Below are 26,533 nucleotides of genomic sequence, written 5' to 3' on the forward strand. Positions count from 1 at the left end.
ACGTGTGATAAGTCTGTTTTAACCTTTATCCTGCGAATTTAGAGTGGCTAGCACTAATTATTATTCACGAAAGTTAGCACTATATTCGCTTGGCTTATCTGGCATTTTGATATATTGATGTTAATTAGGAGTGCCCTTCACATTTTTTCTTTTTGTATCAACTCTTAAAAGCAGAATATTTTTTTTAAAGTACCAAACAGCAGCAGAGACGTGCAAGACTGTCACACCTCACTTTGTATAAAGTTTATCAATTCTTCAGTGATAACATATATAAATTGTCATTAGTTTTTTTCTAAAATAGTCAATAAGATTTTACCCTGTACATTGGTGCTTTGTTGTCTCACATGATCTTGTGACCTGTGTTTAAGGTCAATAATGAGATACATGAAGTCCTTCATGAATCAACCCACTTATGAAATATATGAACGCTCTGCACCTGGAGAGTTCTCTACAAACCGTGTACAGAATGAATGTAATTGATTAAAAAGCATAATCTTTAGGTGTTTCTGAAGATATTTAATTGATGTAAAATGAATTAGAAAAGCAATTATGTAAAGTCATTTTTATGGGTTGTAATCGTAGAAGCAGAAATTAAAGCTCGGAAGGGTAACGTTGCGAGTTGTAATCGCAGCATCAGCAATTACATTAATATGATTAGGTTAGAGGGAGAGTTAGAAATGTCTTTCCTCTGCCTTTTCCCATTGTGTGTAGGATTGGTTCGCTGCATGTCATTGCTACAGAGATTGTCTGTCTGATTTCTGTTAGGGGGGTGCCCATATTTATTAAACAGTGCTATGCCATAAGACTGCAAACAGTCCTAGAAGATCCCTTGTAGACCATTCAAATTAATCGTCCAGCTCTGAAAGGTGTCTTGTAGCATGGCATAGTAAATATGGCCCTTAATGTGTTATTTAGATCTGCATTTTTCATAGGTGCAAAGGAAAGATTAGATGATTTGCTCTGCCGGCTCATCTGGCATTGAAACGCTCAACTACAGCAATAATAAAATTTAAAAAAAGAGGAAAGAAAACAATTGTACACATAGCATTTACTTTCCTTTTTGGAAATATTGATACTGTCACGGCCCCTTTTATTCTCCAACATCTCCGATTTTGTTTGGGTATTTTTTCCGAATGCCACGCACTTCACCGCGTTCATGCCGCATTCATGCCGAGACAGCGCTAATACAATACAGGCGGCCGCGGCTAAAAATACCGGAACATACCGCATCAAATACTGCATCTGCCCGCGGTTTTCAGAGTTGCGCCGATACGGCCGCACGAGGATAAAGGCGGCCGCCACTGTATATGAAAATAATTTGGCCCTGATTACTGAAATGTTGCTGCATTACGTATTCTGTGATATTGGTTTGCAGTTTCAGTAATACTGTTTCAAAGTTAATAATTCGGATTAGAGTATAAAAAAAAACAAATTGATGAAAACAAAAATGTGTTTTATTGCTGAGGGCTTTGAATTTGTTTTCCATTTTAGTTTGTGGCCCTCTCAGGCCATCCCCGCAGTGCAAGGCATTGCGTGTTCCCCTCACACGGCTGGGTTTCGGAATGGGACGTTTGGCCCCAGCCATTTGGTAGTGACCAAATCGCCAATGGCGCTTCGCCGCCAGGACAACTCGCCTCCGGTCGCCTCGCCACCAGTCACCTCGCTGCCTTCATTCGCCATTTTTAAATGTCCTTGGAGGATCTCCCCAGCCGCAGGGCACATCTCCCCAGCCGCTGCCACCCTGCCGGCATTTGTGAGCGCGCCCGAGCTTACGCCCAGCCAGAACACATATTTTTTTCATTTCCCGCACACCTGCGGGAAATGTAAAAATGTGTCCTGACTGGGCGCGCTCACAAATGCCGGCGGAGGCTTGGGAGATGTGCCCTGCGGCTGGGCAGATCCTCCGAGGACATTTAAAAATGGCGAATGAAGGCAGCGAGGGGGGTTGTCTGGCAGTGGAGCGCCGGTGGCGATTTGGTCACGGCCAAACGTCTTAGATTGACCTGGGTTTTTCCTTCCTGAGCTGTGCATTTCTTACCCCTACACAGTAACTGTGAGCCAGCATCGGAGACGTGACACCCCTTTGCTAATTCTCTTCTATAGTTTGTCAACTTTTTAGCTACACAGTTAAAGTGAAACGGGCCCTCTTGAGAGTTCATTTGCCAGTTATGTCGTTGTCCTTTGTCCCACTGCGGATGTGTCTCTGTGACACAATGTAATAGCAAGATAACCTGCATGTCATTTTAAGCAAACCGTAAACAAAGGTCAGAGAAATATCAGGAGATTGCTCTTATCTTTGCTGCGGGTCAGGCATTCTCCGATGTAACCTTTCCAAAAGTAAATAAAACTTGCATGTACTGGTATGTACAATTGAGTTAATTTTTACTTGTAATCAAACGTTAAAAACGTATTTAACAAAGTAATAGTTCTAATATAAGAGACGTCTCACATAAAGCTCACATAAAGCTCACATAAAGCTCACATAAGCTCACTGCACTGTAAGCATGCCAGACCTAACCTGGTATATTCCATGTAGAAGCAAAACAAGATCTGAGCCAAACGAAAGGGATTTATTACATGTCAACGTGTGACCACCTTCAGGATAAACGGAAACGAACCAACACTATATATAAAAGACGCCCTGCCAAGAAACAAATGAGTGGCTCAGTGAGTAAAGACACTGACTGGCAAGGGGAACCTGGTTCAATTCCTGGTGTCGGCTCCTTGTGACCTTGGGCAAGTCACTTTATGTCCCTGTGCTTCAGGCACCAAAAACATAGATTGTAAGCTCCACGGGGCAGGGACTGTGTCTGCAAAAATGTCTCTGTAAAGCGCTACGTAAAACTAACAGCGCTATACAAGAACTATTATTATTATATTACCTTGTCGAGCAACCCTCATAATGACATCACAAACAATAATGCAATGTAAATACACCTAGTAAAAAAAAAAAACACCTACCGTATTGGATGCGAAAAATAATCACAAATCTAAGAAGTCACAAATAACTTTCTATACTGCCTCATTCCCTCATCTTCTCTGCCAAATGATAATTGCGCTTTCACATTCGAGCCAGGTCACCCCACAATTCTGCTCATGTTCTCACACTCAAAAAGTTAGACATGAAGTAGACGGACCTTGCCAGCTACATGTACACTGGCGACACACTTTATTCGAGCTCGGCTAGTCCCACGAATTCGGGTATACCCGGGTGTATTGAGGTTTGTGACTGTTTTCTGCCCGAGTGCATTGAGTTATTTTCCAGGCAGGGATTGAAGCATTTTATTCCCGCTGGCTGCAATACTGCACAGTATATATATATACTGCATTACAATTCATGAATTTATGCCATCTGGTAGACACGCGAAGCATTGCAGCCTATTAAATCCTAATCATTATCATTTAACAGATCAGCCGCCCATCAGCCAGGCATGAACCCAGGCTGGGAAGGCAAACGCAACGGGGCTTGTCAGAGGTGAGGAGCGGTGCATTCCAGGTATCTGCCAGGTACATACCGGGTATTTGCTCGAATAAAGTGTGTCGGTGCAGTATACGCCGTTTCTGACCAACTTGAGTAGCCGTCATCAGACATTCAAACTTAGTGGGTCCACTCAAGTACCATAACCAGTGCAGAAAGACAGCACCATATTCTTTCACCAAGCAAGAGCTATTGCACCACCTATTCCACTACACCGCCATTTTATGCCTTCACCATTGGGCTGTTGTACTACATTGTATACAACTCGTGAGCATCACATTCTGGCATCTAGCAGAGGCAGTAAGTGCACACGTGTTAAACCACCATGTGTCCTCCCCATTCCGCCGCCAAAATGATTTCCAGTCTGACGTGGCCGTGCCTCGTATGTCCAACACACCTTCATCCCTGGAGGCTTTGCCATTTACTGCACTCTATTTTGGGAACTTCAATAATAATCTACCTGTTGCAGAAGCATTAAAGTAGCAGGAAATGACCTTGCCCCTCACAAAGCTCACTTGCCATCTTTGCCACCCTAATGCAGTTGTCTTTCTCCCTGATATCCCACTGTACATCTCCCGCCATACTACGTGCATGGTAAGGACTTCAGGGAAGTAATTCCCATCTTTCATTGTATACAGATGTACCAGGTGCTTTTTATTCCTGTTATTACACGGTCATGTGTAAAATAACAATGTTGTCACAGCTCTCTGTTTGGATGGCGTGATATATTGTGCAATAAAACTCACAACAGCAGTAACAGGATATTGTGGGTTAACAGGCGTTATAACGCCTGTTACATCTGTACTTCTGCTCCCAATCTGAACTTGTATATGCAGTCCTCTGTATCCGCCGGTTTGTTTCTTCTGCATGTGGGGTTGGTAGTGTACAGAAATGACATAATTACAGAGGTGGGTTCCTATTGTGCTCATGATCTTATGAACTCGGTAGGAGTAGACCACAGAAAAAAATGAACATTTCAGGCTTCACAATAGTATAGTGTGGTTTCCTGTGTTGCAGTCAGTATTTCTACAAAAGACTTTGATTGTACAAAAATTAAAAGAAGTTAATGTTATGGAAAGTCTCACAAGTCTGTTAAATGGATCTTTTGATAAATTGTGAGATTTGGCTCCCCTGGGAATCTTTACAAGATATCAGCATTTGATCATGTTAATTTGTACATGTATGAGATCTGAATTATAAATGTATGATCACATAGAAATGTAAACAGTATTTTTTGTATTTTTGTTTCCTCCCCCCATTTACTTTTATAATTGCTTAAAATGTTCAAAATAAACAGTTGAAAAAAAAAACTAAAAAAATTCTCCTGTAACCATGAAGCACACCTTTACAGGTCAATTCCCTCTCTATTATTTTTTAGTAATAAGAAAGAAAACAATAGATACATAAATAAGTTAAAATAAACCTTTTCAAACAGGCATGTTTCATTGGGCATTTCCTCTTGCCCCATGTGTTTTCTATTTTAATAAATACACTAGTCCCTTGTCTTTACACAATGCAATTATCTAAGCTGACGATCTGTTCTCCCATAACCAATTTGGTGAAGATCCGGCTTCCCAGTGCATGCAATATTACTGCCTATTTCAAACGCGGGAGTGGTGTAGCGTCCTAAATAGTTGCTGTAGCAACCCAAGGATGCTTGATATTATATTTATTTTTAATCATTAAAAAGGGCATAAAGAGAAGGACGGAAAATCATTAAGTATTATCTAATACTACAAGCTGAACGAAGGATACTAGGGCGCAAACTCAAAATAAGGCGTGACTAAAATGAGCTAAAATGCAGCTGATACTACCTGTGCCCAATCCCATATATGTTCCCCACTGTTGAAGGTACACAGGGGTAGACAGGCTCCTGCCGCTCAACCCCAGTAGGATCAATCCAGGATCCTTAAAAACAAGTATAAAATGACCATCTAATACTACAAAACAGTTTTATTTAAAAATAATAAAAGGGGGGATTTTGAATTAAAGGCTGCTTTAAATAGTTATATATAAAAAGCATTGAAACTATTCAGGATCAAAATGTAGAAGATGCAAGTGCTATTAATATCTCTGATATTTTCCTTCTCCGTAACTTTTACTAGCTAGAGCACCTTCATGTTCCTCCCTGTGCTCTGGTCGAGTTTGAGTATGAACGTCTTAAATCTGCAGACCAAGCAATATCCTACGTGTGTGCTTTTTTTTTTTTTTTAAATCAATTCTGTACTCTGAGAAAATACTTGTAGAATGTTGTTTTGTTTTTTTTGCTAAACAACTCTGAATTAAAAATGTCATGTATTTTAATGTAAGAAGCATTTGTTTCTATAGCAACCATTTACAAAGTCCTATTCCCTTCCTCTTCTGAAACACGCTCTGGCACACCCCTTTTTGAGCTCTGTCCTCTCTCTAGCAGTGCACCACTTATATCTAGTGACTGCCTGGTCACATGCTCTACACAACAGAACTTTGCATCTTGGGTCCTCTTCTGCACTGACAGCCTTTTAGTGAACCCCCGAGCAAAGTCTTTGCCGATCGATCACAGGAGAACGTAACGATTGGCAACGTAGCTAATTACTTATCATTGTGTGGATGGTATTGATCCACATATTAAAGGGAAAAATTAAATAAAATTCAAAAAAGAAAAAATAGCATCTTGGGCTGCTGCTTTAGAGAAGCCCTCTGCACTTCTTGTTTTTTTGTTTTTTTAAATCTGTACTGGGATCGAACCACGGTCCCCTAACCTCACACATCTATTTGGGGGGGGAGGGGGGTAGAGGGTCCCGAGCCCCATAAAGTTGGGGATTACTCTCTGGGACATCCCGTTTCTGGTAATATTTAATGGGGAAAGAGCCATTTTGGTAAGATTGCTGCTTTAAGGGTAGTTGCAGCAATGGCATTTCAGAATGTAATTTTCATCTTCCGTCTGTTAGTCAGTATATCAACGTACCGCGCTATTGTCGCCTTTTTTTGGAGTGTCCATACGAAGAGTAGGGGAAAAGTTACATGGCAAATTAAAATGGAATGTATCACAAATACCTGTCCAGTCTACGGTGCATCAAACATATAGAGGTTGATTTTTTATTTCTCTACATTAATGTTGGACCGGGTCCTACTTTAAAAAAAAAAAAAACTGGGTAACTGGTACCCAGCCAAAATGAAATGATCTACCCGGCCGGTTACCCGGTTGGCACTTACTTGGGGGTGGAGGAAGACGGCGGGGACATCTAAGCAGGTCAGCAGAGGTCCTCTGGCGGTGGCAGCATCAGCAGTGTGTGTTCAGCTGGCGCGGGAGCTGTAGGACTCCATAGCAGTGTGAGCTGGGGAACCATGTAACCAGAGTAGGACCAGAAGCGTTCCTATTGGACAGCCTCCTGTCACGTGGTTCACCAGCTCTCACTTCTGTGGAGTCCTACAGCTCCCGCGCCAGCTGAGCACACACTGCTGATGCTGCCACCGCCACAGGACCTCTGCTGACCTGCCTAGATGTCGCCGCCTTCTTCCTCGCCTTCCGTCGCTGACAGCAGGTAAGTGAAGATGTATTTTTCAGCTACCCTGACATTACCCCCGGCCCGCCGGGCCCACTTCTCAGTTGTCGGGTCCGGGTAATGTCCGGGTAGCTGAAAACCTACCGGGTAATTTCGGGTACTCTGTACATCAATACTCTACAGTTTGAGAATAATGGTAAAAGATAACCAAGCAAAACAAAGAGACAAGGCCTTGATAAGCATGGTAATGGTATCCTTCTTTTTTTGTAGTAGAAAGATGCTCACCAATATTATTTATAAAATGTTTTACCAGGAAGTAATACATTGAGAGTTACCTCTCGTTTTCAAGTATGTCCTGGGCATAGAGTTAAGACAAATAATACATGGTTACAAATACATAGTTACATAAGTGAACAGGGTATACGTTATATACAAGACATTGCGTGCACAGTTAGAGATAATATATATTATAGGCGTAGGTAACAGTTACAGACCAGATTAAAATGTGAGACAGCTTTAGTTTTGAAAGAACTTAAACTGTTTGTAAGACCCTGGCTCCACACTTAGAGTGGAACCATATCAGTATTTTCTCCTTATTATAACTTGTTTTCATTCTTCCCTTTCTTTTAGGTGTGAGCTGGTTCTCCTTACCCGTAGTGCCAGAATATGTTAATGATGTAATAATAATATTGTTATTGTCTTTTACACCATCACCGTACTGCTCTGTAAAATAAGTTATAAAAGAAATAGGTCAGGCAGCACCCCCTGTGCTTTGTTGCCCAGGGGAAAAAGCACCCCCACAGTTCCTCAGGAGCATAGAATATTTTAGATATCCCCAACACTCGTTAGAAAAACCCACATAAGTCTAATTTTTAATTAAGGTTAAAAAAAATGTATTTTAAAGAGTAGTGAGCAATGGTCGTGCTCATGAGTCCCTTTGTACATGGATAATCAAGATTGAATGTTCTAACATAACTATTTCGATGTTTCTTCCTCTCACAGATCACTCGTGTCCTGTGGTGGTACTACGTCTCTAAACTCATCGAATTCATGGACACGTTATTCTTCATTCTGCGGAAGAACAACCACCAGATGACTGTTTTGCATGTCTACCATCATGCGTCTATGCTGAACATTTGGTGGTTCGTCATGAACTGGGTTCCTTGCGGACACTGTAAGTCGAGAAAATTAACTGTAGGACTACTGTGGAACTACTATACACTGCTATGTATATTAGTGTTACTCTGCCTGGTTTCGAGATTCTAAACACTTGAAACAATACACCACAGCTATCTGAACTAACTTTAGAAAGGTTTTTCAGGGTTCCACACTGGTTACATTTTTATTTTGAAGGCTGCCACCCTTTTGGTCCTCCCACCATTCTATCTGGCCTGCCTTCTCAGGCTAATGACGTCACAGGACATGCCCCCAACGTCAACCGACATGTCCCCATTCTGCCACTTTATGGGCTATGGGGAACACAGGGAAAATGGGGGAAAAAGGCAGAGGGCCTTATAAAAAAATCTCATTTACTCTCAATGGGAAGTGGAGGTGTACGTATAAATAGTAGGGATACTTTCCTAGGGTCATCCAGATGTGATGTTACAGTAAATACATCGGCAAAATAAAAGTTATTTTTAATGTGTTTAATCTACTATTATAGGAAAATATTTAGACTCCGTACATGATTTGAAAGTTCTTTTATTCTTGTTTTGGGTGGGTTTACAAGTATAGTATATAGGTAGCATAAATCAGTCTTGCATTGCAAATATGGGACTCTGGGATACATACTTTTTTTAGTTTTCAAAAATCTGTGTTAGCAATGCAAGGAATATAAATTGGACACCTCCTCCAGAAAAAAATATTGCTAAATCCATTGCTAAAAAGTACCTTCAATATCATATTTTTATTACAGTATTAATTAACAGAAAATGTTGATAAATGGAATGCCGTCTAAAAGGCTGCTCTTTTTGTACACATTTATCGTGCATTTGCTGCTTCTTAGCTCATTCATTCTTCAAATAATAATTAAGTCTTTATTAACTGTTTAGTACCAATTCAAAACGTACGTTATGTATGTATGTATCAAAGGGATAGGCACAACAAAATTTGTGCAAATAATTAAATTTTATTGGCACACGGTTTTGACTACCCTCTGCCTCTATCAATGCTCCAGAGTGTAGCCTAAACCTTGGCCAATAAAATAAATGTTTAGTAAACTTTTGGTGTGCCTATCTCATTATTTTTATACAGTACCTTTTTATAGGAACTTTGATAGCGACACCCTCTCCAGCATCTGGGGCACATACGTAACTAGTATACAAAGGGATAGGCACACCATAACTAGGCACACACAAGTCTGTCATTGACCCAATAAAAGCCATTATATTCCATATTTATGGTGTGCCTATCCCTTTGTTTTTGTGTGTTTGTGTTATGCAACTCAAATACACTTTCCATTAGCCCTTCAATGGATGGCAGGCCCATCCAGCATCGAAGAGGTTAAATGGTGGTTGACATTGGTACTGTTGCTACGCCTTTAGAAAACTGCAATGCATATTTTTGTTCTTTCAGCCTACTTTGGTGCCACTCTTAATAGCTTTATTCATGTGCTGATGTATTCCTACTACGGACTCTCAGCTATTCCAGCCATGCGCCCGTATCTGTGGTGGAAGAAATACATCACTCAGTGCCAGCTGGTAAGCCTTTCATTCATCCCTCCCTTGGCAGGCATTTCGACAGACTGTGAAGACTGCCATTCATATCTGCCATTTAGGCAAGACTATTCTGCATCCGCCCCAGTTCTCACTGATAATCGGTCCGAGGACAGATTGTCCGTGGCCTGGAAAGCAGGTATTCATTTACAATTGCGTTTTTCAACACCGACCATCCTTAAGTAAGAGCTTAATCTTCTTGTTTTGAATACTGTAATGTTTTTATCTTTTTATATTACCCCTATAATACATTTAAAGGAGTGTCGCTTGTTTTGGGGTGTGGAATTTAATCACACCAGAAAAGGAACATGATACATAATGGTATCATACTATTTGCTACTGTAGAGCAATACCTCTGTAAAGAACATAGAATAACATGCATTAATACCCTACAGAGCTTAGGCATGCATTACATTTAACTCATTGGGGCCTGTTTGTTATAGTCTCCTGAGCTGCAGAATTGGAGCACAAACACCAGATTTCTCAAAGAACATGATTCCCATTGAAAGTCATGGGGTTTAAGCCTTTAATTAATCTGGTGCAGCTTTTTGGTGCCGGTTTTGCCCTAGTTTTGCAGCTGGAAGACTTTGATAAATGGACCTCGCTGTATTAACGGACAGGTAACTTTATTGGAAGTACATCTATTGCGGGTTGGAGAAGGGTAGGGGGAATTTATGGGCATGTAGCGTGGTAAGTTGCAGAGCAGGGTGCCACGTAATTTTGGGGAGAGGTAGGCCACCAACCCGTACTAATGCTACTTCTGAAATATTACAAATCTGTCCTGTGCATTAAGTTGGTTAAGAGCAAAGGATGAAGAGGGGAGGCTTGTGCCGTTCCTCGAGAAACCATCTCTGAAATGTATGTGGTTCAGCAATGGAGATACCCTGAAGGGCAATTAGTCTGGCCACGGGGGGGAATCCACGAGCAGGCCGTGGTCAGGCAGCTGCTATTTGCGGTTTCCTGGCCTGCTAAGCGGAAATAGGTCTGGCTGCATCTGTATATTGACAGGTTCATGTTTTATTAAAATAAATGGTGTGATTGCAGATTTAGGCCTTAATTATACCAGAAACTGCAGAGCGATCCGGTGACGTCATCGCAGCGACATAGCGGCGCTACATGTGCACATGCAGAAGCGATTTGTAGCACTGATGCTGGGAGACATGGCCAGATCTTTTCTCTCTCTATCTCTCTTTATTTATATATATATGTGTGTGTGTGTGTGATTGGTTTGTTTAAGATGCACTGTGATTGGCCGTGCAAATCACATGATGCGGCCGTCGCCCGTGAAAAACAAAATCTGAAATCTCTTCATGAGACATAAGCTTTGCAGCACGTTGCGGCGCTACCGTCGTGATTGGTATGTGCGCGATGTCGCATGCGATTTCTGGTATAATCACGGCCTTTGAGGGTAGTTCTTTGTATATCCTGCTGTGCACCTCATGATTTCAAGGTGTACATTCTTGTCCTAAGGTGTTCACTGCTAATGAGCCCTTTTGTGAGAGAGAATGTGATAATTTAGCAGACGTGTGCAGTATACAATACATTAGTGTGAAAAACAATAGAATAGACAGCTTCTCTCAATAAGGCAGGTCAAAGAATCCGTGCTATTTCAAGCAGACAATTAATAGGCACTTTTGATTTCCAGCACATTATACACCCAGGGGGTTTAGGGCAATGTATTTTGCAGAAGTCTTTAGTGATTTAGAGATGAAACACCCTCATTGTGCTGAGCAGAAGTACTGCTCTGTTACAGTTGTTTTGCTCTTCTTGAGCTGTGTTTTTCTCTTGCACACATGGATAGAGTACTAGACAAAAGCAGAGTGGGACTAGCTGGCTAGTATTTACTCCAAATCAAAATGGCTCAGGTTCCATTGAGTTGTATGGAACTTACTTTAATAAATCTGCTGCTGTTATTTATAACCACTTCCTCACTAACTTAGTCTGGTATTTTGATAGCCTTCTCATTACATTTGCTAGGCAAACCATTGAACAGTCGAGTGTCTTAAGTACCTGGCTTTTCACCATTATACCTGGTAGAACGTTTTCACTTCAAAAGTGTTGCATGTATTTTTGAAAACCTGTATTTTTTTAATGTTATAAAGAACAGATCATGGGGAAAGTAAGCTGGAGTGGGGTCCTCTGCATGATGGCAAATAAAGTAGCTATTTACAGATCAATTGGTGAAGTCCGTGTGGTGGCCTTCCTCTGTAAATATAATTGTTCAGATGAGAATGTCTTTTTGCAAAGACATATCCACAGGCTCTTTGAAATCACTCCACTTGTATCTGTGCATAGGCACATTGTCCCTAAAGCCACCATGAGTACAATGTTATTTGAAGAACTCGCTCAAAGCATACATTATTATGTTGTATGGTCTATGGTGCACGGTAAATGATATGTACGTTGTATGTTTTCTGCACCTAATTCTGTTATTTCTTCTTCCAGACTCAGTTTGCCCTGACAATGACTCAAACTAGCTGTGCAATCGTTTGGCCCTGTGCTTTCCCTATGGGCTGGTTGTATTTCCAGAATTCTTACATGGTCTCCCTCATCATCCTCTTTAGCAATTTCTACATTCAGGTAAAAAAAAAAAAAATGGTATTTTTTTTTTTTATTGAATCGTTTTATCACTATATGGGTGTGATTCATTCATCTGCGATAGTGCCGATCAGGGCACTATCGTATGCATGCTGACATTGACTTTAATGGGGATTTTCCATGCGCTAGTGCCCCCACTATTGCAGCTTATATAAACTACACAAGGGCTTATTCATCAAACAAAATAATGCAGGCTGAAGAGTTTAGTCACATTAAATGTAATCACTGAAGAGGTGAGTGTCAGATGAAGCAGGGTTTGTTTTAAACCAGGGCCTCCCACTACAAACACTAGGCTACCAGCTTTTTTATTTGGTAGAGGTATGGAAAGAATGTCATTGCTTGTACACAGCTTCACCTTTCCTGGTGGCGGGAGAGAGCAATGCTTTTTCTCAGGACCTTTGCAAGGCATAGTATTGGGTCTGCTGGTGCTTGGCAAATTGTACTTGGAATTCTTAACACCAGATCAGATTAGCAGAGTTCCTAAGTAGCGTGTGTGTGTGTGTGTGTGTGTGTGTGTGTGTGTGTGTGTGTGTGTGTGTGTGTGTGTGTGTGTGTGTGTGTGTGTGTGTGTTTTCTTCTTCCTGCAATAGCAAAAATATGCAAAGCTCTTTAGATTACCGAATACTATAAATAACCCTTTTTGCATAGCCAAGTACTTGGCAATGACAGGGAGACAGCGGGGTTAATTATAAAGGATTATTAACAACCCCAGTATTACTTTGCTGGAGAGGTTGGAGATTACTTTTTTTTTATAAAGCAGCAATACCTCTTGCACTATTTCCTCCGCCCTCCCCCCCCCCCCCTAGGGTTGGAACAGGGGGTCTGCAGAGCTGAATCCTATTCATTTCAGCTCTGGGGACACCCTGCTTCGAGAGCTACCTCCATAGTGGGTGCTGGTATCTCGGCATCCATGGAGCTTGTGTGCCTAACAAAATGGTGGCGTTTAAATGTCACGCGGGCCAATAGGAAGCCCTGACGTCATCCATTCTGACTTCCTACTGGCACGCACGACCTAGACATTTAAACTCCACGGAAGTAAATATCTCTGGAGCAGGAGCCCCCGGAGCTGAAATTAATGGGGTTCAGCTCTCTAGTCCCCTGCTTCAAGCCTAGGGGGAAAAAAGATGTAGTGCATTGTGTTTTGCTGCTTTTAAATGCCATCAACAATTTGTTTGTTACCCAGTAAAATCATGTCCTGGGTTTCAAATCCCCAAATTTCTCATCTACACGTTCTGAAGCACTTTTTCCGTTTCCCCACATGGCAGTGGGTACTAACTGGGATTAACTCCTCCCTCAACATCGGTAGGACAGGAAACTCTTCTGCAGGGTCCTGGTATATAAGCCCCTCCCTTTCCCTGCAGAGGCAGTCTTTTTCCTGTCCTACAGCATCACAGAAGTGTTTCTTTTGTTAAATTGGAACTCGCCAGGACTGTATATTCAGTTCAATCTGGGGGGGGGGGGTTGTCAGCCTCTCTCCCTTTGAAGCGCCCGCAGAAGCGCTGTCTGGCACAGCCAGCCGGAGACCCTGTGACCGGGCAGACCACTGCAGAAACGGCTGGGAAAGCATGGCTGGGGTAAAACACACTGGATCCCTCTGTGAGCAGGAAGCAGAGAAACAGCGCGCGTGCGCGCGCCCCTGCTCATCCCCTTAAAGCGACAATGACACACTGACGTCACGTGCGCGATGGTGCCATGCGGACCCCACCATAGTCTTAACGGGACAATACCATCTAATGGTGCCTGATCTTTCTGAAGCGTTTCTGAGGACTAAGGAGATGGCTGGTTCGCACAGAATGATTATAGAAGCTGAATAAAGCAAAGGGTCGCTGCATAAAACTTTTAGGTGAGTCCCTAGATAGTAAAATGATTTTAATACAAAAGACTGTGACTAACAATGGTATGAATGTTGTTTTCTGTATGCTCTAGCTATGATGCAGTACCTCTGGGGTCAGTGAGAGGAAGGTGGCTAAGAAATCCAGGATATGTGCGGCTTGCAATAAGCCCGGATATGTGCGGCTTCCAATAGGCCAGGATATGTGTAGCTTGCAGTAGGCCTGGATATGTGGGGCTTCTAGTAAACCAGTGCTCGAAGCAAAGAAATTGTGCGGAGTACTTAAGTCTGTGGACAGGGGCCCAATGGCCACATTAATACTCTCCGATCCTGGGTGAAGGTATGGTCTCTCACATTATGGCTAAACGGACAGTGAAGACATCAAGGTCCCAAACAAGCCTGGATAAGGGAGGACTATCTTCATGAGAGGAGTCCGATTGCGCTAAAGCATTACCTGAAAGGAGAGTTCTGTGATTCATATTATGATAAGGACTGAATGGAATCAGCCTGATGAGAAATTGGTCACGAGGGAAATTCCTTGAAGGTGGATACTGCAATCATCCACATTGCAGGAAAGATTACATTACCAGTAGAAGATGCAGTGGTGTTTCGTGACACATCGGATTGAAGGTGGCCTGAAGCAATCCTTTCTGGTAGCGGGTCTCGCATGCCTATAGTAGCAACAGCCTCATTTTTCAGAGCCATAACAATGTTGCTAGGCAATCTGGAAGAGGCTTTGGAAAGCGATGTCAAGAGAACCTCGATTTTATCGGCATTTTCAGAAATCAATAGGACGACAGACCTTTATAGCAGAAGTAGTGCGCCTCTCTGCAAGAAGCATGGCCCTGTCAGTGGCAGCAAGAAGAGTGCTGTTAGACTTGCAAGAATAATTTGTTCTCTTCCCTTCTAAGGTGAGTTTCAGTTTGGGAAGAAACTAGACCCCGTAATAGCTAAGGTAACAGGGGGAAAGTGCCTTTTTTCCCCAGGAAAGAAGAAAGTAAGCATTCTTTATGCCTCAGCAAAATAGAATGCCTTATAGAAATGCAAAATCCTATTGACTGGGAAGGCCTTTGGCTCAACAACGAATATACTGTAGAGGGGGGACAAAGTAGCCTTTTTTGTAGCTCCAAAGGAGGAGGATTTTTTTACGAGAGGCAAGTTCGCATTAAACAATTTGAGCCCTGCAGTATGCGGTCGGAGGAAGAGCACCTCAATTCACTACTGTATGGGCATAACCCATAAAGGACAACTGAAATTTGTACAAGAGCCTCGACAGAATCGGTTTTGGAGATCCTTAAATCCAATTTCCTCTGAGAAGCAAAAGCCTTGAACAACGTAATTCAAGAAATCAAGCCCGAGGATTGGTTATTTTCAATAGATTAAAAGGATGCATACCTGCACATACCAAGTGCACCAGAGCACCAAAAATATTTGAGATTTTCGGTAAACGGAAGGCATTAACAATATACAGCATTCCGTTCAGCTTGGCGATCTCTCCCAGAATCTTCACCACGGTTTCGGTTACTTTAGTCGCCAAATTCAGATCTATCCTTATATACGAGTGGCTGATAAATCTCAGCAAAGATATTCTGCTACAGCATATGCAGATAGTGATTGTATTCCTGGAGTGGCATGCATGGATAACAAACTCCCATAAGAGTTGCTTAATTCCATCTCGGTCCCTAACGTTCCCGGGAGTAGTAATCCAAATGGAACAAGGAAGGGTGTGTTTAACCCACAGCAGAATTAAGCAATTGGCAATACAAGACACAACGCTAAGAAGGTCAAGTCAGGTCCTGGCAAAAGACTGCATGACCTTGCTGGGGAAATTTGCTTCAACGCTAAGTGTTTTAGAGTGGGCCAGACTCCACATAAAGCCACTTCAGTGAAATTTGCTGGGTCAATGGAATAAAAATTCGAGGTACTTACATCAAGGAGTATGTCTCTATCCCTCAACAAAGTGGGATTTAAAATGGTGGGAGAATCAGCAGAAACTAGAGAACACATTTTCTTGCCAGGAAGAAACCTGGATGAGGAGCACAGACGGGACTTCAGCGGCACAAGGAATTTTGCCAAAATCCTGCAACAACTTCTCAGCAGATATGCGTTTAAAAAAAAAAAAGCGAGAACCTCTGTTACTTCAAGACAAAGTTCAAGGGATAAATATAAGGATAGAATCCGAGAACCGCATGCCAGTAAAATACGTTGTTAGGCAACGTGAAACCCAGAAGTGCAAAGCTTCTACTTCTGGTAGTGTTCATTCTTTCTTGGGTCGAACGCCACTTCATCTATTTTTTTGTCAGGTCACAGTCCTGGACCCCATAGTGCAATGGGAGAATTGAAGCTGGACTTGCAAGTATTCCAACAGCTCATACTTCAGTAGGGACAACGCCAAACAGATCTGATAGCAACACATCAAAACAAGACGGGGGGACATTTCTGCTCAAGGTACTCCCACCACCTCGCCAGCCAGGTAGATGCTTTAAGTACCGATACCTCTTATAGTGAAGATCCTAAGAAAGATAAGAGAATGTGTGGGTAGTAGCAATAATACATTCCTGGCCAAAGATGAGCGAGTATGGCACTAGACCTACCTTGGCATCTCCCACTGTCTCAGAAACATCTGAAACAAGGATCAGTACAGCATCTAGAACCGTAGAAATTGGCCCTAGCGGCATGGAGGTTGAGCAGTAAGCATTAAAGTGAAAGGGCTGTTCCAACAGAGCAAAATCCATGCTAAGCCAGAGAATAGTCAACCTCATCTGGTGCTGTTTTTAGGAATGAGGTAGGAATATGAGCGTCGACTGTTTAAAGCCTTCCTCTGTCACCTTGGTTGCATTTCTACAAGTTGGGTTTAAGGAAAGACTTGTTGGCTTTATTAAGAAATGATATAGCATCATTAGTGCTGAGATTTCTACAGGCTGTCAGGCACCTGAGACCTTGAATTAAATATATAGTACCAACATGGGATCTCTCACTAGTGTTGGGCTCTAGTAGATCTTTACCCGTTTGGACCTTTGCAGCAAATAACGTTAACACTATCAACGTAGAACTCCTTATAGTAGCAAATGCATCTGCAAGAAGAGTGGAAGAATTGCAGGCTCTGTCAGAGAACGTTATCTCGTTTTTCAGCACGATAAGACATGCATCCTGTTTCACTTCCAAAAGTCGTGTCCTCATTTCACCTCAATCAAGAGATACATCTATCATGCGGCCCAAATCCTGCGAATCCTAATGAGGTGAGACTACATAACTTAAAAATGTAGTAAGATGTTTGAAGGTAAGCATACTCAAATTCTAAAATACAGAAAATCATCAGATTGTTTCTAATCGGATGGTCCTGGGAGAGGGCAGCAAACCTCATGGGCAACCATATTACGGCTGGATTACTTCATGCATCAAACCTGCAAATGGGTCCCAAAGGGAATAAAGGCACATTCGATCAGTACAGTTTCTACCTCATGGGAATTCAAAGCCCATGCATTTCCCAGGCAAATTTGTAAAGCTGCAGTCTGGTCCTTGTTCACACCTTTGTGAAATACTCCCAGCTGGACGTACAAGCCTTAGGCTGAGTCTATGGTCGGCGCTGACCCGTGCTGAGGCGCGCTGACGCTTGTCAGTGAGCCCCTGCAGCCGCAATGAGAGCGGCTTTAGCAGGGGCTCGCGCAGGCGTACCACTTAAAAATGTTTTCGTTTTGGCGCTCATGGGAGCGCAGGGCCGGTCACGTGAGCAGTTCGCCCCCCGACACACCTCAGCACGGCTGCAGTTACCATGGACTCAGCCTTAATCGAAGCAAGCTTTGGCAGGAGAATTCTGCAAGCGATTGTAGAGTGATTGAACCAATAACTAAATTGTGTATCATTGTTTCCCTCCCAATGGGTGAGCTTTGGTATATCCCAATTAGTACCCACTGCCATGTGGGGAACAGGAAAATAGAACATGTATTCAGTATTCGACGTTTTCTTTTCCTGTACTCCACTAACGGCAGTGGGTACATCATACCCTCCCTGTAATTAACATAGATCAGTTATGTTTATAGCTATGGGAGAACCGAAGACTGCCTCTGCAGGGAAAGGGAGGGTCTTATATACCAGGTCCCTGCAGAAGTGTTTCCTGTCCTACCTATGCTTAGGGAGGAGCTAATCCCAAATAGTGCCCACTGCATTAGTGGAGTACAGGAAAAGTATATGACGGTAAACTGAATACATTTTATATTTTCTTTTGCTGTCTACATAGTTGCTTTTGATGGCGTTTGCCCAGGCAAGGTTTGGACTTTTCTTTAAACCCTTTGATTATTGAAGAACTCTTCAATGCCTCGCCCTGCAGTTGAACTGCTATCCACTCCAGGTGCATGTTATTCTGTAATCCGATACTCCTGCCAAAGTCTAATCAGAAGCATGTCATTAGTCATGATGCAATTTAGGAATTTTTCTCGCTGCAATTTGCATCAAATGTGGAAAGGCAAACATATGCATGTCACGTACCTGATCTTGTAAGTGAAGAAGGTAACACCATCTCAGAATTTGTAATGAACGCAAACTAGAAGGAGAACAGCGTTGATTAAAGGGAGAAAAGTAGTATTAAATGTATCATTTTGCACTCTGTCTCCTATGAACACTCCTCAAATAGCTTATAGGCAAGTGGTACATATTTTACACAAAGTACCTTGGTATTATTACATATATATTAACACGAAGAGGTGTGTATGATAACGAAAAGAGGGAGGTTCCCCCGCTCTGCCAAATAAATGTATGTACAGGGACGCACAGAGGTTATAGTAAACACATAGACAAACAGATTGGGAGTTGTGATACAAAACACAGGAACCCCTAGAGTGCACTCTCCTATTGATTATGTGGGTACTATTATAAGCAGACTGTGTGACTGGTTCTTAATATATATTGTTGGGAACATTAATGTAAAACCCCTTTAGTAAACAGTGGCGGATTTTGGGAACTTAAAATACTTTTAATGATATTAAATGTTAAAAAATGTGGGGTATGTGGCACAAAATAGACCTAGACACTGGACATAAACACATTATCAGGTGGAATTTCCTCCGCTAAAAGATATATAGTAGGTCCTTTTGCAATGGTGTCTATGATAGGACTCTTAGCATAGCGAACCTGGACTCTGTACAGTGGCTTGTATTGTATTGTATTGTATGTCTTTATTTATATAGCGCCATTAATGTACATAGCGCTTCACAGTAGTAATACATGTGGTAATCAAATAAATAACAGATAATATAAATAACAGGTCATGGGGATAAGTGCTTTAGACATAAAAGTAACATTAAGGAAGAGGAGTCCCTGCCCCGAGGAGCTTACAGTCTAATTGGTAGGTAGGGAGAACGTACAGAGACAGTAGGAGGGAGTTCTGGTAAGTGCGTCTGCAGGGGGCCAAGCTTTATGGATCATGTGTTCAGAATATCCACAGTGCTATTCGTATGCTTCTTTAAGCAAGCTTCTTTAAGTATTGGTGAATCTTCCTTATAGTAAAAGCACCCTCATTCTAGCTTAATGGCTAGATAGTATCTATACATAACTCTTGGGTACATGTACCATTGTACCTATTCTGATGCAGTTCTAATCAAATACTGCTTATTATTGAAAAATTAGTGTATTTAGATACTAGCTAAGGGGGCACTGGTGTTCACTCCTATAAAGAGTATGCAGCAAACTCATCACAGAGTGTGTGTTGTCACCATGTCTCCCCAGAAATGTTATCATTACATTCTATTTAGTGAATGTTTGCGTGTCAGAATGTACTAACTTTAGTTAGTTGAATAAATCACAGTGGATTGTGACTGAGGGAGCTCTGGCAATTACTCCCGTATAGAGTGTTCGCTTCACTCGCACCAGAGTATGTGCTCAATTATTATGCCCCCCCCCCCCTCTGTTAGCTATGCAAGCTCTCCGCTGATCGGCGCTGGGTTCTGCACGATTTTATCATTGGCATTCAGTTTTGACAGACACTCGCTATGTTATAAAGTATATTATGCTATAGTAGGTCCTTACTTAGATAAAAGGAGGATTATACGTTCAGGGAGCACTGATGATCACTCCTGCATTGAGTGTATATTTCACTCATCACGGAGTATGTGTATTGTCACCATGCCTCCCCAAACACTTTTTCATAGTTCCCAATATACTCCACTGTTTACTAAAGGGGTTTTACATTAATGTTCCCAACAATATATATTAAGAACCAGTCACACAGTCTGCTTATAATAGTACCCAGACAAGAGTGCACTCGAGGGGGTTTCTAGGGGGTTCCTGTGTTTTGTATCACAACCCCTAATCGGTTTATCCACAAAGAGTTGTGACTTGAATGGTCTGATTCCTCATCCGCTTTGTAAAAAGCAGCCATCTGTAATTCTTGATAATTACTCCATATAAATGACTGGTAATTCCTGCTTAACGTGTTTGCATCAAAGTGATCATGTGGCTGCTATACAGCAATTAAACAACTTTCAACTATTTAAACGGAGTATATACATTTAAATAAAGTGGGGGACGCTACCATTAGCCGGGCGTCACTCAAATATAGTGAATACAAATAAAATAAGTGCAAAGCACTTTGTCCAATAACACCTTATGCAGCACTACTATTGACCACACCAATGTATAGTGTACATCTTATAGGTGTAATGAATCCTTGTTCCACAGAACTTGCAGTGCTATAAAAGAATGGTTTTAAAAAGGAGTCATACGTGTGAGACTCTCTTTCACCATCAGGACAATGAATAACTTGGTATAAGTCATCTACTGTATATTACGGCCCAAATGCATTAAGCAGCAATGAGCATTAAGGCACATTGAATGTAAAGTATCTTGAGACATATCACAGGTAGTAGTAAATAAATCCCTAAATGATAGAGTTGCTGTAGTGGCAAATCGGCTTTTTCCATTTCAGCAATTCCTTCTTCATTTCCTCATCAAAGATGTAGGCGTTGCTAATGAATATAACCTCTCAAACAAAATGCATACCATATATCACTCTTAACACCTGATAACTTCTAAGATGCTTTGTTTGCTGTCTTCTTCTAGTGTTCATTTGGTTAGATCTATTAACGTCACAAATTTGTTCCAACCCATTTTTTGTTTACATTGAATACTGTATATACGAATGCTAAAGCATTTTAAAGCTAAGAACCTAAACCACTACTAATTAAGACGACGAAAGGTCGGTTTTAGAATTCAGCTACCTGAAGCAGCCATGCAAACGGGGCACTTCCTTGTCTATTGGGATCCAACCTTCGTTGGATAAATTATAACTATAAATTATAGTTTAATGTATTTAAAAACATGTTTAAAGTAGAATACAGTGTGGAGTTGAACAGGGAGTTCAACAGGAGTGAAACAAGTGGATAACCCCTACTGGCCCTGATTCCTGGATTTTGAACGGCGCTGGAAAGGAGGATATTATCTATCCCAGACTGTGTTTCTCGGCACTAAACTATTGCTGCCATGCCGCCACTACTGTTTTTATTTGCTTTGGCCTCACTTCTTTTCAAAATACGCACCTCCTTCTTATACCAGCCTCATTAATGTCTCTAACTCTATTCATATATCTCCATCTCTCCTTCCTTCGCCACTTCTCAGTTCACATGAACTCCTTTCTTACCTGTGCCCTCTAACACCGCACAGCTATATCCACTGCACTAAAACGCATCCCTACAAATCAGCCTCACACATTCTCTTTCTATCCATGCTTCTCCTCGCTTCTGGGGATATCTCTCCCAATCCTGGTCCCTGCCTTATTTCTGTATGCTCCCGTCCTCGCCTTCCACATACAACTTCTACTCCTTCGGGTGTTAACCCCTCTAACCTCATACCCATCCCCTACCATCCTCTCTCCCTTTCTCCTGTGCCCCTTGGAATGCACGCTCCCTTTCCAACAAGTCCCTTTCTGTGCATGACTTCTTTTTCTCTCACTCTCTGCTCCTATTTGCAATAACTGAGCCCTGGCTCACTCAGTCTGACTCTGCACTGGAAGCTGCCTTCTCTCATGGTGGCCTTTCTTTCTCCCACACTTCGCGCCCTTATGGTAGGGGTGGAGGCGTGGGGCTCCTGCTCTCCTCTATCTGCCGCTACCGAACCCTCCCTATTCCACCCTCTCTTGCTTTCCCCTCCTTTGAGGCTCACACTGTCCAGTTCTTCTCTCCTCTCCCTGTCCATGTGATCAATCGCCCACTTACCTCTACTCATCCCCCTTCTGCCTTTCTCTGTCACTTTGAATCCTGGCTCTCTTTCTTTCTTTCTCTCCTTTCTGTTCTTCTCCTGGGTACTTCAATTGCCACATTGATGACCCCCTCTCTCCCTTGGGCTTCCCGCTTCCCCTCTCTAACCTCTTATTTTGGCCTTCAACAGTGGACTGCAGCCAGCACCCACAAAGATGGCCACAACCTAGACCTGGTTTCACTAAAATCTCTCCGATTTCTCCATTTCCCTTTTTCCTCTCTCTGACCATCGCCTCATCTCTTTCTCTCTTCTCCCTTCTCCACCTCGCTTCTGCAGAAACCTGCGCTCTATTAACCTAGAATAGAGAAAAACAAGAAAAAAGCGCACACCTCATAGTGTAGTAAGTTAGTTTACTTGGCAAGTAAAGATAAAAGTTGCACTTACAAAATGTCAGTGCAATGAGAGCACTGAATGTGAACACTCTGGGGATATCTCGGCATAGATAGCGTCTGTGTACTCCTGTCCACCTCCACTGACGCGTCCGTCAGGTCTGCCCTGCTGGTGTAGGTTCCTCCAAGTGCAAAGTGCTTCCACACCACATGGGGCGCCGCGTCAATGTGTTAATGCGTCACAACGTTCCCACATAGTGACGTCACTGGCCTCAGAGCTCCGGCAGCACGAGCAGAGCAGGGGGAATGGTGTTGCTCGATCAGCGTCTCCTCGAGTTCTCCTTCCACAGAATCAGCCATCAGCATATGTGTTTGTATATAAATTTGTTGTTTTCACACCACTGACCTGATTTTTGTTGCACATAGATAACTAGAGCACCACTGTTGATATATTCACTTTGCACTTACCAGAATGCCTTCCTACCGTCTCTGTATGTTCTTCCTTACTTACCAATTAGATTGTAAGCTCTTCAGAGCAGGGACTACTTCCAAAATGTTACTTTTATGTCTGAAGCACTTATTCCCATGATGTTATCTGTATTATCTGTTATTTATATGATTGTCACGTGTGTTACTGCTGTGAGGCGCTACGTACATTAATGGCGCTATATAAATAAAGACATACAATACATATTTCTGCTTATGGATAATTGCCAGCAAGCCCACTGATCCATAATCTTTTGCTTCTCCTTTTAAGACTTACAACAAGAAAGCCTCCTCCCGAAGGAAAGATTACCAAAACGGGTCGGCTAGTGCAGTCAACGGGTACACAAACAGCTTTTCTTCCCTGGAGAACAATGTGAAGCAAAGGAAACAAAGAAGAGATTGAAGACGAAACGATGACGCCATTTCAATACGCCAGATGATACAACATCAGAATTCAAGCACAATGAGAATTGTGCACTGACACCCTTACAGCTACTGTAACTATTCCTAGTTAAAATAATGTAGGCCTTAAACCGTTCCAGCTAGTTTAGAAATGTTGTAGAGAACATTGAAGAAGTAGGTTATCCAACTTGCAGCAGTTAATGTTCAGGACAAACCGCCCCTCTTGACTGAGATTCATTGTGTAATGATGCTGAGTGTCTCTATACATTTCTACGCCCCCCCGCCCCCCCAACACAGAAATTTACATTTGAGAAAATGTAAATTAATTGTTCAATTGTCCAGACCGCTTAATTGAGATAACATGCTCATACTGTCATACTGTACTGGGCTATAATAGGCAGGTATATTAACTTTCATATGTGTGAAAGATGCTATCCTCTCTGCTCTTAACAAAAAAAAATAGTCCCCAGCATCCAAAGGGACACCCCCTTCCCCCCCCCCGCCCCTACATTGCTGCAGACCCTTCCTAAAATGTGCAACTTAAGTGGGTGAGGACGAAAGCTTCTACCTGAGATATAGGAACATGTTAGATTGAATCAAATGGCACTTTAATTTTAGTCTGAGGTTGTCACTGACATCACTTGTCAGCAAAGCCATCATATAGCGAGGCTGAAACGAGTTGATTCTTGGAGAGGAAATAGCAACCGTGGTCTCCCTGATACAGTGGCAAGCTTATAACTAAATATGATAGCACTTACAAGGTCAGTCTTTCATACGATGTGTTTAGGTCAGTTGGATTTGGGTGGGAGTGCACTTTTAATACTCCTATTGTACTAGATAGACAAGTTTGGGAACTACTGCTCTTTCCAGTTCTAGATTTCTTTAATGCAGAGTAATAACCAATATGGGATACTGTCCCCACAGGTGGGTTGGTATTATGGAAAGCATGTATGTTCAGGGGATAAGCATCGGTATTGGCTGCCAAAAAATGCTTTAATAGACGAGTTTTCGGATGGCTGCAAGTGCCTGGTTATGCTCTATTTAACTTGATACTGTAGCATACTGTATTTATTATTAGAGGGTCCCAAACATTAACTGCTGCTGAAACCCCCTTAATGCCAGAATGGCCGGCAACGCATCACACCGCAGGCCCCTCTGCCACTTTTTGGGTTAACGCAGGGGTGGCCAACTCCAGTCCTCAAAGGCCACCAACAGGGATACCCTGCAAACCTGGCCTGTTGGAGGCCCTTGAGGACTGGAGTTGGCCACTGCTGGGTTAATGATTCAGTAATTCTTGGTTCACATAGACCTTACTATAGACTGTGGATACAAAGTATTATTGTAGTATATAACACTGCTGTTGCCTTACTAGTTAATATTTATAGGTGCTGAATAGCAAGTCATGATTTCCAAAAACTGTAACTCCATTTTTTTTTTTTAACTCAGAATATCCACACATTTGTAGGTGTCATTTGTATAATATAGTTTCAATCGTTAAATAAACATGCCTTAATAAGACATTTAAGAAAAAAGCAGGGCTTAAAGCTTCCTACAGGTTAGATAACACATTTGACAATTTAGCTTCTTAGTAGATTTTACAACAATAAACATAAATGGTTTATTTATGTTTACACAAATGTCCATTGGAGAGTGACTGCAAAAGAAAGTTCTAATTTACAGTAGATAAAAGCTTTAGTTTTTTAATATTTAATTCCAATTGAGAATCGTTTTGCAACCCTTAAGAGTAACTTTATAACTCTTTTTATAACAGAATATCCTAGTTGTTGTGTTGTATTTTATTTGTGGTTCAGCGACTTGTCTGCACAAGTGATTGCAAAGTAATTCCCCTTGAGGAACACTTAGGACGGAAAAAAAATTGCAGGTAAATCCTTAGGTGCTCAGATTAATGTGGGTCACTGTGGCTTAGCGACATAACCCAAAAATGAGCCCGTCAGTCCCATTGGGGTTAATTAACCCTATCTGTGCTGGATGGACCTGTCGCACAATGATCTGCAAAAGATTTACAGGCACCCCCAGCACTGAAGAGGTTGAAGATCCCACTAGCACTGCTGCCTCCTTAAGGCTATGGAAGGAACTGCATAATTTACTAGGCAGACATTAGTATTTCAACTCTGGCAAACCTGTCATGTGCATTTCACTAAAACCCCATCCCATAGTCCTATGCTGTTGTATTTTACCACCAAGCAATTGTCTTTGCACAATAACAGTATATTTGGACCTTGTTTTTTTGTTACCCATCCATTGCAGGACGAGACGTCAACCCGTTTCAAAGCAACGTGTCGCAGACCCCTCTTGCAATGAATGAGTTAGTTATAATGAAGCCAAGGAAGTTGTGTGGATGTGTAGTTTTGTATGTTTCTTCTTGAGTTGCCTAACGTCCACCACTGGCAAAATCGTTTATAAAACACATGTGAAATGTGCCTGTTAATATATTAAAAAAACAAAAGAATACATTTTTTTGAAAGCTATGTTCATTTTACCTTCGTGTCTCTGGAGGAGCCTGCAACACGCTGATCCCCTGCAGCAGTGAAAGAAGGGGAGAACCATGCCGGTATTGGTTCAGATGTGAGTGTATAGATCTAGTGCACCCAAGTCATTGCCTTCTTGAAAATAAAGCCGATTGTGGTTCTACTTAAACATCTATGTTTGAAATAGCCCCAACCGTTGACCGTGGTTAATGTATGCCCCCTCTGTATATGACTAACCTGTGGTAATATCCATGAAGATGGTCACCATATAATCGGTTTCCTGTTGGGTGTTTTAAAGTCCCTCTTTAAGATGCCACCCTAAGTTTAAAGATGCATCTCTATAGCTACAATGAAATGTAAAAGAAAATTATTCGGATACCATATATTCTTCCCCAGAAGGAGCTACAGTACATTTGATTTGTGATACCAATATACTTCCAGTGTAATGATATCATTACCCAGTCCCTTCCTTTC

General features: G+C 42.0%; 1 protein-coding gene across 1 annotated transcript in view; it reads left to right on the plus strand.

The window, feature by feature from the left end:
• ELOVL5 (ELOVL fatty acid elongase 5) overlaps positions 1-26,044 on the plus strand; it is a 52,815-nt gene extending 26,771 nt beyond the window's left edge. The window contains exons 5-8 of the mRNA XM_075598182.1: positions 7,966-8,137; positions 9,538-9,662; positions 12,123-12,257; positions 23,440-26,044. Coding sequence (XP_075454297.1) covers positions 7,966-8,137; positions 9,538-9,662; positions 12,123-12,257; positions 23,440-23,571 — 564 coding nt within the window. The 3' untranslated portion in view covers positions 23,572-26,044. The remainder of the gene's footprint in view (positions 1-7,965; positions 8,138-9,537; positions 9,663-12,122; positions 12,258-23,439) is intronic.
• Positions 26,045-26,533: the final 489 nt, after the last annotated feature.

The sequence above is a fragment of the Ascaphus truei genome, chromosome 4 (assembly GCF_040206685.1).
Source record: "Ascaphus truei isolate aAscTru1 chromosome 4, aAscTru1.hap1, whole genome shotgun sequence".
Taxonomy (NCBI): Eukaryota; Metazoa; Chordata; class Amphibia; order Anura; family Ascaphidae; genus Ascaphus; species Ascaphus truei.